This window comes from Pteropus vampyrus, unplaced genomic scaffold (genome assembly GCF_000151845.1).
Source record: "Pteropus vampyrus isolate Shadow unplaced genomic scaffold, Pvam_2.0 Scaffold82, whole genome shotgun sequence".
NCBI classification, from domain to species: domain Eukaryota; kingdom Metazoa; phylum Chordata; class Mammalia; order Chiroptera; family Pteropodidae; genus Pteropus; species Pteropus vampyrus.
In genome coordinates, this window is record NW_011888863.1 from 7,780,476 (window position 1) to 7,795,039 (window position 14,564).

At 31.2% G+C, this 14,564-nt stretch overlaps 1 protein-coding gene across 1 annotated transcript in view; it reads right to left on the reverse strand.

The window, feature by feature from the left end:
- The window catches only part of CPNE8 (copine 8), a 174,822-nt gene that overhangs the window by 86,650 nt on the left and 73,608 nt on the right, over window positions 1-14,564 (reverse strand). The window contains exon 7 of the mRNA XM_011363179.2: window positions 4,845-4,908. Coding sequence (XP_011361481.1) covers window positions 4,845-4,908 — 64 coding nt within the window. The remainder of the gene's footprint in view (window positions 1-4,844; window positions 4,909-14,564) is intronic.

A 14,564-nucleotide genomic window follows, 5' to 3' on the forward strand; every position in this document is an offset into this window, starting at 1 on the left:
GAGGTCACAGTTTTAAGTAATATTTTGTGAAAATGTTAACTATGACTAAAAAGGCACTCTCTTATTCACAACTTCTTTATTTTGAAGAGTCCAGCAATACTTAAGCATCCACCTAATCTCATTATTTCCTTTCAGTAATTCCAGAACACTATACAAGAGATGATGCTATCTCTTCCATTCATTCATTTATCCATTCATATACTTACTGAGCAAACATTTCTCAAGCAATACTCGGGCTGGAATCTGGGAATAGGGAGATGAACAAGACATATCTCTGCCCTCAGAAAAGTTCTCAGCTCTAGATTTCTCATTTTCAAAAGCATTGATAGAGCGTCCTTTTACTTTGTTATTTAGAATACAGATGTGAAAACTACCAAAGGAATACTTAGAATAGAGCAGGCATTGTGCTACTAAGCAAGCATAATTACGATAAGCATTTTAAAGAAAATTAAAGAACAGAAGCAAGAACTATATGGCATCATTACCATCTGAAGCCTCTCAAGGATAATCGCTTTTCAAATTTGAGGTTTAAAGATCAAAAATTTATAGACTATCCATTAAGGAAGCAGTGAGAGAATCACCTGGATGATCAAACTATAAAACCAAGAGCAAAACTGAGAAGAAACACTGTTTTGTTTTGTTGAATGCCCTTTCATCTTCACGTATGTTAAATGCCCTTGGGAGAGGGTGGTTTTTGAATAACACAAGACAAGGAAATTGTTCTTGCTGCAAGAAAAAAATAGTCCCTTGAAGACATTCTCCTAAAGCACCCGGACCAAAACACAAACTCCCCCAAAACATTCTAATATACTTAAAATGCATGATAGATAAATGAATGGTGTATATTTCAAATTGATTGTGAATTAAACTTCAAAGAGGTCAAATATTATTAAAAGCAAATTTTCATATATCATTAGTAAACATAATACCAAATTAGAATTTTTCCAATTATATTCCTTAAGGCTTGCAAAATGAATAACTGATTCAAAATAAAGATCTTTTTCAATACACCAAATTATATAACCTTAGAGACAACATATTTTGCCATTACTCAGGTTTATAACTTAGCAGGAATTTTATCTGTAGCAAGCACAAAAGAAATTTAATTTCTAGGGGAAAATATTAAGCATTTACTTATTTTTAGAACTATATAGGCATCATTGCAAAGGCTTGCTTTTAATCTCTTATGCTTAATTCCACCTGAGAAAACTTAAAAACCTTTCTTCAATAATCCACACCAGTATAACAAACTTCCTAGTAAAGAAAACCACGTATATGTTTCACAGGCATGTCTAACAAGTTCCAAAATAACTTGCTTCTCCTACAATTTTCCCAGCTCAATTAGAAGCTCGTCATCCACCCAAGTGATGGAGGAGCTGTCCTCGATTTATTGTTTTTCTTTATCCTTTATCCAATCCTCTACCAAGCTGCACCACTCTACCTCTAAAACATTTCTCAAATTTTCACTTCAGCTACCCTGGCACCACCATAGCCCAAGCCAACCCCTCCTCTCGCTTGTATAGTTGCATTGATTCCTTTCTCCCTCTTCTACTCTGGGACCTATCCAACCCATTCTCTATTTAGCAAACAGAATTATGTTCTTCAAATGTGAAAGAAATAATGCTGTTCACAACTTAAAATGCTTCAAGGCCTTCTCTTCCATTTCAGAGAGACACAGAATCTTTATTTAACATGATCAGCAAAGCCAAACACCAACCTGGCTCTGAGCAGCCTTTTCCACCTTCATCTGGCAAAGTTTTACCTCAATCATGCCCCACTCCCAGGTCATTGTCATCAAACACCAGACACACTCTCTTCCCTCCTTAGACCTTACACATCCCTCCTAAGACTTTACACAAGCTGTGCACTCTGTTAGAATTCTTACCCTCAGGCTCACAAACTGTTCCTTAAGGCTTAACCACAAACTGTTCCTTAAGGCTTAACTTAGATGGCATTTTCTCAAAGAAAACTGACACCCTCCCCCATAAAACCAGATTTTCCATTGATTATCTCATAATATATTTGATCACTGAGTACATCTCATGACATATTTACTTGCATAGTCATCTGATTAATGTCTGTCTTTCCCACAAAGTATGTGTTCATTAAAGACAAAGACAAGTATTGTTCCTTGCCATTTTTTTTTTTTTTACCATTTTATTTCAAGCATCCATTTTAGATACTAGCACATGTACAATTTGTAAATATTGGTGAATCCATCAGAATAAAACATTTTCTTTGTGGATAATTTCAATCTACTTAAAGCTATGATTTACACAATTCTCAAGTGCTGCTTCCCCCCTCCCCCACTTCTGAGTAATCTTGGGGAGATATTAAGAATATCAGTATTTTACAAATGCATAAATTAAAGCTCCAAGAACATAACCTCATTCAGCTGAATAGTGAAAGATGTAAGATGGAAATTGAGGTGTCTTAACTCCAAAGCTGATGCTCAAGTTAATAACTGATAATGTGTTTTAAAGAAAAAAAAAAAAAAGATGTCAATTTGCATAATGTTGAATGTGAAATAAAATTATTTCATTAAAAATGCTAAGTACTTTTAAAGTACCCTAAAATGTAAATTTAAAAGGCATTGTCTCTTCTGAAGTAATTTTACACTGCTTTGAAAACATTTGCTCGTATTATACTAGTATAGTAATGAAATATTATTTCAAGGTTTATACCTATTAATAATGATGCTGATTAAACAAGGCTATAGGTAAGAATCAGAACTTAAGATTTATAAGATGAAGTTTGATCTAGATTCTAAACAATATTTTAAAAATACTAGATCTATAATTTCTAAGTATGAGAAATATGTATTTACTTATTGAAAGATAATTCCAGATGTTCTTAAAGCTTTAATAGTGAAAAGAGTGGGAAAATGCCTCCAGTTCACTAAGTAACAGATTCCACTTCATTTTCTTGAAAGCTTTAGAAGAATTTTCCTGTTCTTTCAAGCAAAATAACAGAACTGAAAGTGAAAGATATATAAGATGTCCTTGATATCTTGGTTCTCCTTTGAAAAAAAAAAAACAAACTAATAATAAGTTCATTGGCTTATTTATACAAAATCATCTTAATATCAAGATTTTGACAAAATAGCATATTAATGTCATTAAAAAGAACATATAATTTATTGACCTTGAACTTCTCTTTCCTCCCTCATTATACAAAACACATATTATCATAAACATAAACAAATTCAGAAACAAGAAATATAAAAGACTATTAGATGATACAATTAAAAGAAATTGTGCCAGTTTAACTAAAAAATTGGGTGCATTTAAATAATTGTACTATTGTACTATTGTTTGTAAGGTATTTTTAGTATACATAAAATGCTTTCATATACATTATATTTTCAGACTTAATGATATGGTAGTCAATTTTCAGAGATGGGATAATTTTTTAATATATTCTAGTGACTGGTTCACTTGTTTTTATCCTTTGCAAATATCCCTTGCAAAAAAGAAAAAAAAGTAAAATTCAGAACAATCAAGTGACTTGATAAGACAAAGTACAAATTACTAGCAAAACTAAAACTCAGCTCAGTTTGAAAGTAGGTTCTGGCATTTTACACATGAGAAAACTGAGACTAATATGGCTGTGACCTGTACAGGTGTCTAAAGACAGTAGTAGGAAAAAGAATAGAAATGCCTCAATTTGAATGCATTCTTAACTGCTTAAATTCTAATATTTTTATTTAATTATCCCCACAAAAAAACTGTTGTTATATTTTCCTTTTGTTATCTCACTGCCCCAATCCCAGAATCCCAAAAGTATGGAATCCTAAAGGTATGTAATCGATTGGAATACTCAGTTTCCATCATTTGCTGGCAAGTAATATCATGGTTTTTCTAACCATATTGCCTCAGAAAACATGTTATATATATAAAGTCATAGTAATTATCCTTTTTAAAAAAACCCTGGAGATTAAAGTTACCAACTTAGATAATAAATAATAGCTCTCTATATAAAAACCATGACCAATGTCAAAGTATTAAGTTTTGGTACTTTTGGGGGGCTTCTGTTCCTTAAATCACGAAGCAAATATTATAAATAAAGAGGCCAGAGATTTAATTTAAAACTTCTTTTCCCCAGAAGTAACAATTTCCAGGAATCCACTGGGCCACATTAAACAGACAGTATTGACTTCAAATTCAGAGAGCCATCATTACTTCCAGGGTGAAATGTCATAGTCACTGGCTCATTTCTTGACAACAATGAAATCATTGAACATTGAGCCAATGGCTGTATCAGTAAATCACAACTAAAAATTGCAGTCTTCTAAAAATATTGACTCTGCACTTTACATCATCATGTTCCTAGTTGGAGTGGTAGCTAGCTAGTCCTTTCTTCAAACATGGATTTCCCAAACTAACAAAAGATGGGCCTAAATTTATTCTGATTTAATTCAACTAGAAATATGGAAAAATATGTGTGTTATGCAAAAAGGCTCAAGTCAAATGACTAGAAATAGTCCTTTAGAATCACATATCAATCTTCAACATTTTTATAAGAACTGAACTGATTGGTGCAATTGACAATTCCTTATATCAATGTCCCCCAAATGATACTAACATTAGGTTTTATTTCAATAATTTTTATTCTTTAAAAAGACAAAATAACTGATTATTCTTTTTGGACTATAGAATGTAGTATCTCTGGTTAAAGTACTAAGTATTTAAAAAGATATTTTATGGATTATAGAATTATATAAAGCATAATTTTAATTATTTTTTGCTTTTTACTCAAGAATTAATCATTTAAGTATAGTTTCAGAAATATCATTTTAAAGAAGTATTGGAAATACTATTTAAACCAAAGAAATATTTACTTACCCTGCAACAGTTTAATTCTTCTGCTGTAAGTATAATTGTACCACATTTCTTCCCTGGAATTCCTCTGAAACAACAAAAAATATATTTATATACATTAATATTTTCTATTTATAATATTATGTATTTTATTTTTATGTAATCAAATAAAGAGAATACCACTAATAGGTGGAATCTTTCCTAACAAAATATACTCCCAGTTCCAACTTTGAGTTTGTCTTGTAGATTCACATTTCCTGATGAAACTAAATTTTGACCACTTTCAACATGTTCAGTCCTCTGCCCAAGAATCTTCAATAGCTTCATATTGTCTACCATATGTAATTAATGTAATATTCATAATATGATAAAACTTTCCCCCATGGTTTCTAAGATTTCTATTATGTGATTAAAACCTATTCCTAATCTTGGCTTTCAATATTTCTTTCTCCTTTCGTCAACTTGGTTACTTATTTACACTTATTTCTTTGTGCCAGTTCCCATGCCCTGACATACCACAGTGCGTTAACTTCTCCCTGTTTTGTCTCAAACATTTCTTATTCCAGATGAAGTTACTTTTGTTCCAAGAAACTTATCCTACTAACCTCACACGAAGTTCAGCCTTCTCTGTACTCTTATTGCACTTATGGGTTTAACATTTAATTATTCCTAAATTGTTACAATCACATATATTTACCCTTTTTTTTCCCAAGTTGATTATGAAGTGTATAAGAACAAAATTCATGACACAAACCTCTTGTAAACCAACAGAGCTAAGTATCTGTACATAGCAGATGATCAGTATATAAGAAAAATATGTAATACATAAGTAAAATTAAGCAAAGTGAAACTCTCACTCAATTTTCTTTCTACAAGTCTCTGGTATATTTATGCTCGCATAGCTTCTAGCCGACACAAAGCGTAAAAGTCCACTAGGAAAATTCAAGATATATGTTTGGTTCCCTAGCTGTGCATTAGGGAATATAAAGACCAGTCCATAAGAATCCTCCAAAGAGTAATTCTAATGCTCTAAAAGTATTCTTCATGCTTCTTGTTGTCCTATCACAAATCATAGTTTAACTCTTATGTTTGTCCTGGGAACTACAAATTGTCGAATTAGAGTCCAATGAGTGTTTCTGTCCTCAAGAATATAATTCACCCCCAACAGCTTATGCCAGCATGTATTCAACAAACACATCACCACCTATTTTATTCTCCATGTGTCAGGGACTGGGGTCTTAGTATCTTGACTGAGAACAAGGCAAAAAAATGAAAAATTAAAATATTATGAATTGTAAACATATCTATGTAAATTATACTCACTCTACAACTACTCCATCCTTTCTTCTTCCTATTCTAAAATTTCTTCTAGAGAGCATCACTCAGTCTTAAACTAAAAATACCACCTCAGAGCTTGTGCAGGAAAATGCCCATCACAAAATCTTATTTCCTTTATCTCTTTACTCTCTGTTAGATTAATTGTACATATCAGTATCTTCCATTTCCTCCAGGTCTTTCTGACTAAGAGATCAATTAATTTATTCTTGCATGTTTTTTCTTACAATATTACATGTATCATTTTTCAGTTAATTTTTCTAATCCAGCTATACCTTTTTTTCTTCTTTCTATTTGTGAATCACAAGATTTATATTTTCAGCATTATGACAAACTAAACATCCTAACTGAATATCTACCTGAAAATACTTTAAAATGAATAAAATTTGCAAGAAGTCTTTATAAGTGCTCTGATAACCTGGCAAGAAAGTAAGAACCAATCAGAAGTTGAAGGTAGAACGCCAAAAGGACATGCGGAGGTGACCCCTAGTGAGTTTGATCTTGCACTTGTTTTACATGGCTGCTGAGGACATAAAGATGAGACCAAAAAAAAAAAAAAAGAAGAGTGGCAGAGACTCACAAGAAGGGGAATTGAATAAACAACCAACTCACAGCATAAAGCTTGAATCACAATGACTATATTGCCTGAGTGTAGCATGAATTAGATATAAACATTCCCTGTGGAGTGGCTTACAAAATAAACCCTTGCCTTAAACTTTGGTGGTGAATAAAAGAGAAAAAAATGTCTCCTACTCATTCAAACCTTAACCAGGTTTGCTGACTTAATTTCTACTACCTAGGTAGTTACAAAAGCTTCAAACTAAGAATTCAGTTTAATGCAAGTGGATCAAAAGCGCCTGGTAAACGCAAAACTTCTCTGAGAGACTGCCTTCAAACTATATCTCAAAATATTCTCACATTGAAAGTTAAAATATATAGAGGAGCTCACAAAACACTGAAAGAAAAATGTACCATGTGTTAGAGTCTTCAGAAACAAGAGGCTGCAGAATCAAACACAGACTTAGAATATTGGAAATGTTATGCATAGTATACAAAATGTAAGTATGTATAATGTACCTTAAATTTAAAGAGAATAAATGAAAAAAAAAAGACTATAAAATAATCAAGAATATTTGCAGAAAAAAAAACAAATATAGAATTTCTAGAAATAATGGAATTAAAGAACTCGGTGGATGAATTTAGCTGCATATTAGACACAGCAGAAGAATCAGTGAAATGAAAGATAATGTAAAGAAATTATCCATAATGCAGCACAGAGATGCAAAAATAGGAACTAGTATAAAGAGATTTAGAGACATAGAGAACAAAGACCAAAGTTTTAATATACATCTAATCAGAGATCCAGAAGGAGAAGAATTAATAAATAGAGGAGCTACAATATTTAAAAAGAGAATGACTGGGAAACTTCTAGAAGTGATGAAAAAAAATCAGTTTCTAGGTTCAAAAAGTCTAATAAATCCCAAGCAGCATAATAAAAATAAACATATACTTATACAGATGATAGGAATAAGGCAAAACACCAGAGATGAAGGGCTTCTCTTCAAAGAAGCCAGAGAGAACAGACAAATGGCCGACAAATACAGGAATATTATACTAAAAGCTGACTGCTCAAAACAAACATTGGCAGCTGAAAGACAATAGAAAATTTATCTTCAGTGGTTTGAAGGAAAATAACTGGCACCCAAGGATTATATACAGAGTACATCTCTTTTAAGAACAAGATGAACTACATATATTTTCAAACAAATAAGAACTGAGTAAATTTATAGCCAAAAACCCATACTTGAGGAATTTCTAAAGGACAGACTTCAAAATAAAGGAGAATGATCACAGATGGAAAGTCTAAAGAGAAGAAATGATAAAGTAAATGGTAAATATGTATAAATCTTAATAAATATTGACTATAAATCAATAATAGTACTGTTAAAATTAAAATAAGAAATACAAATGGATAATGATAGTAATAATCAGGAGGGTGAGGATTTAAGTTAAAGTTTTCTGATTTTTTTATTGTTCTGGAAGAAAGTAAAAGATGCTTTAAAGTAAATAGAATTTGATAGATTAAGCAAATATGTTTAAAATCTAGGAAACTATAATTTTTAAGGACTATAACCTAAAGTTTACAAAAGGAAAATTGTGGAAAGTGTTTTAAAATTACAATGAATTCAAAGGAAACTAAAGAAAAAAGGATAGAACAGATGAGAAGCACTAAGAAGGTAATGGAAATAAATCCAGAGGAATAGTATGGAAAACATATGTTAATGAACTAAATGCTCTAGATTAAAAACAAAGCTTGTCATTCTGTAGAAAATAATAAATTTCATCTATTAGCTATTTACAGTAGACATCAAAATTTAAGGATTTAGAAAGTTCAAAAGAATAGAAAGATATACTAAAGGGAGAAAAACTAACGCTAATGAAAAACATTAATACCAAACATATAGATTTTAAATTTAAAAAGATTGCTAGACATAGTTACTGTTTAATGACAAAAGAATCAATTAATTAGGAAGACATTCTCAGTATTGCATGCATCTAACATTATAGCTCCAAAATATATAAAGCAAGAATTGACCATACTAAAAAATGATAAATGCACCATCATGTTGAGCAATTTTTACCTGGCAGACACCACCTTAGCCAATGATCAAGGTTAATTTCACTAGTGGTAAGTCATGTTGATATCATGTACCCCCAATATAATGTGATAGGAAAGCACTTCATCCCCACCCCCACGTAATTTCAATCTAACCATGAGATAAATATCCGAGAATCCCAAATTCAGGGACATTCTATAAACTATCTGACTAGTACCCCTTCAAAACTGTCAAGATCATCCAAAACACAGAAAGACTAGAAATTGTCACAGAACACAGGATATTGAGAGACAGTTTAACTAAAAGTAATATGCTATTTTGAATTGAATTGTAAAATAAAAAAGGACATTCATGGAAATACAAGTAAAGTTCAAATAAAGTCTGAAGTTAATTGTAATGTATCAATGCTGGATTCCTAGTTGTGACAAAGGTACCATGTAATATAAGATGTTAACATTAGGGGAAACTGGGTGAGGGATATATAGGAACTCTTTGTACTATCATTGCAACTTTTATGTAAATCTGAAGTTATTCTATAATAAAAAGTTTATTAAAAACAATATAAGGCAAGAAAAGATAAAGCCAGGCTAAAGAAGCATTCTAATTTAAAAGAGACTAAAATCAGGACAATTAAATTCAATGTGTGATTCTTGATTAAAATTTCGACAGGGTAAACATAACTATAAAAGACATTATTAGAACCATTGCTGAAATCTGAATACGAGGTGTGGATTAGATAGCATCATTGAATCCTTGTAAATTTCCTAATTTTGATCTTCATATTGTGATTATGTAAGAAAATATTTTTATTAAGAAATACATGCTCAGGCATTTAAAGAAAGGGGGCACAATGTCTCCAACAATGTCTCCAACTTACAGATGGTTCAGAAAAAACAAAAAACAAAAATAAAAACAGAAGTAGAGTGTGAAAGAAGAGGATGCGAGGGGGCTGAGAGGGCGAGAGGTGGGGGAGAAAACGATAAAGCACATTAGAACAAAGTTACTATCTATTGAAAGTAAACATCCTGGGTAAAGGGCAAACAGGAGTTTCTAGTATTACGCTGGTAAATTTTCTGTACAACTGAAATTATATTAAAACAGAATGTTATCCCCCAAAAAAGAATTTTGAAAATAGTTTCCCATACTTGTGTTCTTCTATGATATTTTGTTACATATAGAAAGAATAATAGAACACAAGCCCCAAACAGTTGAAGATATGTCTCAAGAGAATTATTAGAGATTAGTAATCCTTTCCAAAATAGAGTACATGAACAATAAAAGGCCTTTTGAGAGACTGGGTGGCTTGTTTTTGTTTGATTTGGTTTGTTTGCTTTTTTGTTGAATGTTGCAGTTGAGTTTGAGTATTTTCTAACTATAACATTTATTGATAGCTCTTATTACCTTTCCATTACCTCTATGATTGTCTTACTTCATACTTTTACACTTTTGTTTGGATTACTACAGTTTTCTTGTTTCTGACTGGTCTCAAGCCAGTACTCCTTTAATTTATCCTCTCTGGTATTGCTAAATTGATCTGATCACAAATTCTGATCATGAAGCATTCCATCTTCCAGTGGCTCTATATAGGTCCTACAATAACTACAAACTTATTAATTGGAACATAATAACTTTCAGAAAATTCAGCCACTGTTAAGTCTCTAGTTTTCATCTTTTTTACCACTTTTCAATACAGCCACGGTTTCATTTCCCTAAATCCGTAACAGATGTTTCATTTCTCCCTGACTTCACCTGAAATACTCACTCTACCAACCACTCAAGGAATCTTTTTTCATCTCACTAATGTATATACATTTTTCAAATTTGCTTTCATCTATGGAACATTTACTAAAACTGACTACATACTATGTTATGGAATATTTACTAAATTATATCACATGTGTTGGCCAAAATACTGGGTTAGAGATCAATGACAAAAGGGAATTTTAAAATCATTTTTAAAAACTCATTACTAAAAGAAAAATAATAGAAAAGAAAGAATACTTAGAATTGCACAATAATAAAAGTAATACCTGACCATTCTACTGGCCTAGTAATTTCATACAAAAATATAAACGGAATGGTATTAAACAAATATCCAGCAGTGTGTTAATAAAAAATAATAAAACAGCAAGACAATAATAGTAGGAAAACTTCAATACTCCACTTCCAGTAATAAATAGAACTGGACAGAATAGCAACAAGAAAATAGAGGACTCAAATGACACATAGACTAGTTGGACCTAACAGACATATACAGCACACTCTATTCAACTACAGCAGAATATATGTTCTTCTCAAGGGTACATGGGATAGGCCACAAAACAAGTCTTAACAAATTTAAGAAGCTTGAAATTATACAAAGTATATTTTCCAATCAAAGTGGAATGACATTGGAAATCAACAGTGAAAGGAAAATTTAAAAATGCACAAATACGTAGATATTAAACAACACTGTCTAAAACAAACAACATGTTAAAGAAAACCTCGAAACAAATGAAAATGAAAACACAGCATATCAAAACATATGGGATGCAGTGAAGGCCATGCCATGCAGTGAAGGCCATGCCAAGAGGGAATTTTATAGATTATATATATATATATATATATAAAGGGAAAAAACTACAAACAAATAACATAGCTTTATACCTAAATGAACTATACCTAAATGAAAAAAACATGAACTAAACTCAAGCAGAAGTAGCAGAAGGAAAGAAAAATAGAGTAGAGCAGAGATAAATGGAATAGAGAATAAAAGAATAGTACAAAAAAATCAATGAGTTGGTTTTCGAAAAGATCAACAAAATTGAAAAACCTTCAGGTAGACTAAGGGAAAAAAAGAGAACACTCAAATAAATAAAATCATAAATGGAGGGGATATTACAATCAATGCCACAGATATAAAAATATTATAAGAGATTATGAACAAATATAGGCCAATAAACTAGATAAACTAAAACAAATGAATTAATCCTCACAAATACACAACTTACCAAGAATCATGAAGAAATAAACAATTTGAATAGACTAATAATGAGTAAGGAGATTAAATCAGTAATCAAATACCTCTCAAAAAAGAAAAGCCCAAAACAATATGTTTTTATTGTAAAATTCTCCCAAACATTAAAAGAACATCAATTTTCCTAAAACTCTTCCAATAAATTGAAGAAGGGGGAAAATGTCCATGTTTATTCTATGAGGTTAGTATTACCTGATACCAAAGCCAGACAAATACACGAAGAAAAAAATATATATATAGATCAATATTTCTGATGAATATTGATACAAAAATCCTAAATAAAATAATAGCCAACTGAAATCAACAATACACCATGACACCAAGTGGATTTATTCTTGGAATGCAAGAATGGCTCGACATATTTAAATCAATTTAATATACCACAGAATGAAAGACAAAAACAATGTAATCATCTCATGGTGTAGAAAAAGCATTTGACAAGATTCAACGTTCTTTCATGATAAAAACACTCAACAAACTAGAAATAGAAGAAAGTTACCTCAACATAATAATAGCCATATATAAAAAGCCCACATCTAATTTCATACTCGATAATGAAAGACTGAAAGTTTTCCTCTCAGGTCATGAACAAGGCAAGATGCCCACCCTTGCCACTTCTATTCAACACCATACAGAAGTTCTAGCCAGAGCAATTAGGTAAGAAAAATAAGTAAAAGGCATCCAAATTGGAAAGAAATATGAAAAATTATTGCTTGCAGATGATATAATCTTATATGTAGAATGCCCTGAAAACATCACATTTTTAAAAAATTGTTAGAACTAATAAATTCAGTGAAGTTGCAGGATACAAAGCCAACAACAACAACAAAAATCCATTGTGTTTCTATATACCAATAATGAAAAATTCAGAAAAGAAATTAAGAAAACAATTCCATTTATAATAGTGTAAAAAAGTAATAAAATACTTAAGAATAAACCTAACCAAGGAAGTGAAAGACCTTTATATTGAAAACTATAAATAGCATTGCTGAAAAAATTAAAGACACAAACATATGAAAAGACATCCTATAATCATAGATTGCAAGACTTCATATTGTGAATATGTCCATACTACCCAAAGCAGTCTACAGATTCAACATAACTCCTATCAAAATTCCAGTCACTGTTTTTGCAGAAATATATAGAAAAATTCATCATAAAATTCATATGAAATCTCAAGTCACACCAAATTGGCAAAACAATTTTGAAAAAGAACAGATTTGGAGGACTCACACTTCCTGATTTCAAAACGTATTATGAAGGAGCTACAGTAATCAAAACAGCATGGTACTGGCATAAAGACAGACAAATAGACCTATGAAAGAGAATAGAGTGCCCAGGAATAAACCCTCATATTTATGGTCAAATGATCTTCCATAGGACACCAACACTACTCAATGAGGAAAGTACAGAATCTTCAAATAATGGTATAGAAAAAACTGTATATTAACATAAAAAGAACAAAGTTGAACCTTTACTATAACATATATAAAAATCCATTCAAAAGGGATTAAAGACTTAAATGTAAGACCTGAAACTATAAAACTGCCAGAAGAATATATATTAAGAAAGACTCTGTGTAGTAATTCAGTTTGTGAATTACAGACTTACCTAATATTTAGTAGGCATTTTTGTAGTTTTTAGTTTTATTCTATATGAGCGGTGATGCAATAAAAATTATTATATATCTCTTTATTATATGCCTAGGGATGAACTTCCGGGATCATAGGGCATATGCAGTATGGAAGGAAGATAGAGTATTAAATAACAAATATGGCAACTGATATTATTTACGGTACTATTTTCCCTGAGAGTGAAAGGGAAGGCTGTAAGGGTTAAAGGCTGAAAGTGAAGAGAGGAAAGGTAGGTGATAGAGGGCTTGAAGAAGGTTACAGTGGTCCTTATTCACGGTTTTGCTTTCCATGGTTTCAGATATAGGCGGTCAACCACAGTCCAAAAATATTAAATGAAAAATCCCAGAAATAATCTTTAAGTTAAATTGTGTGCCATTCTGAATAATGTGATAAAATCTCACAGGTCTTGCTTCATTCGGCACAGGATGTGAATCATCCCTTTGTCCAGTGTATCCACACTGTATATGCTACCCACCTAATAGTCACTTAGTAGCCATCAGGATTACCACATAAATGGCCCAATAATTGAAAACTTTAACATTCAAGGAAAAAGTAACTAACTTTTAGTATATTAGCTTTCTTTTGAGATCTAAATACCTGAGGAAATTATGTCATTTACAAAAGCAAAATAAAAGATCTACGCAAGTTGTTTTTCAAAATTAATAACTCATTTAATATAAATCAAATGCACTTATCTTTCTATGCAATATGTTTTAGTTCTAAAATATTAACAAAATGTCATTTGTAAGATTTTATCAAATCAGTTATCACAAAAGGAAACACACTGTATTCACCAGGAAAATATGTCATATGCCAGAAAACTGCAACTGCAACTTTTGTTTAAAACTTGAAATACTGGGTTCATCAAGAAATCCATCTGTTATCCTGTAATTTTTAACATTATAATTAAATTAAATGTGATCTCATTTTATAGTTAGAAAGTAAACGTTGACATTAAAAGGAAAGCAAGATGGTTCTTATCACGGTACAGAAACAAAATGAGTACAATCAATAATTTGATACACAGTTTTTCAGTTAACAAAAACCACGATCTCTAGAGATGGAGATTTTCTTTAAAAATAATTTTTGACAAGAATGGTGTGATCCTAGCTCTTAAATAATACATATGTGAAAAAAAAAA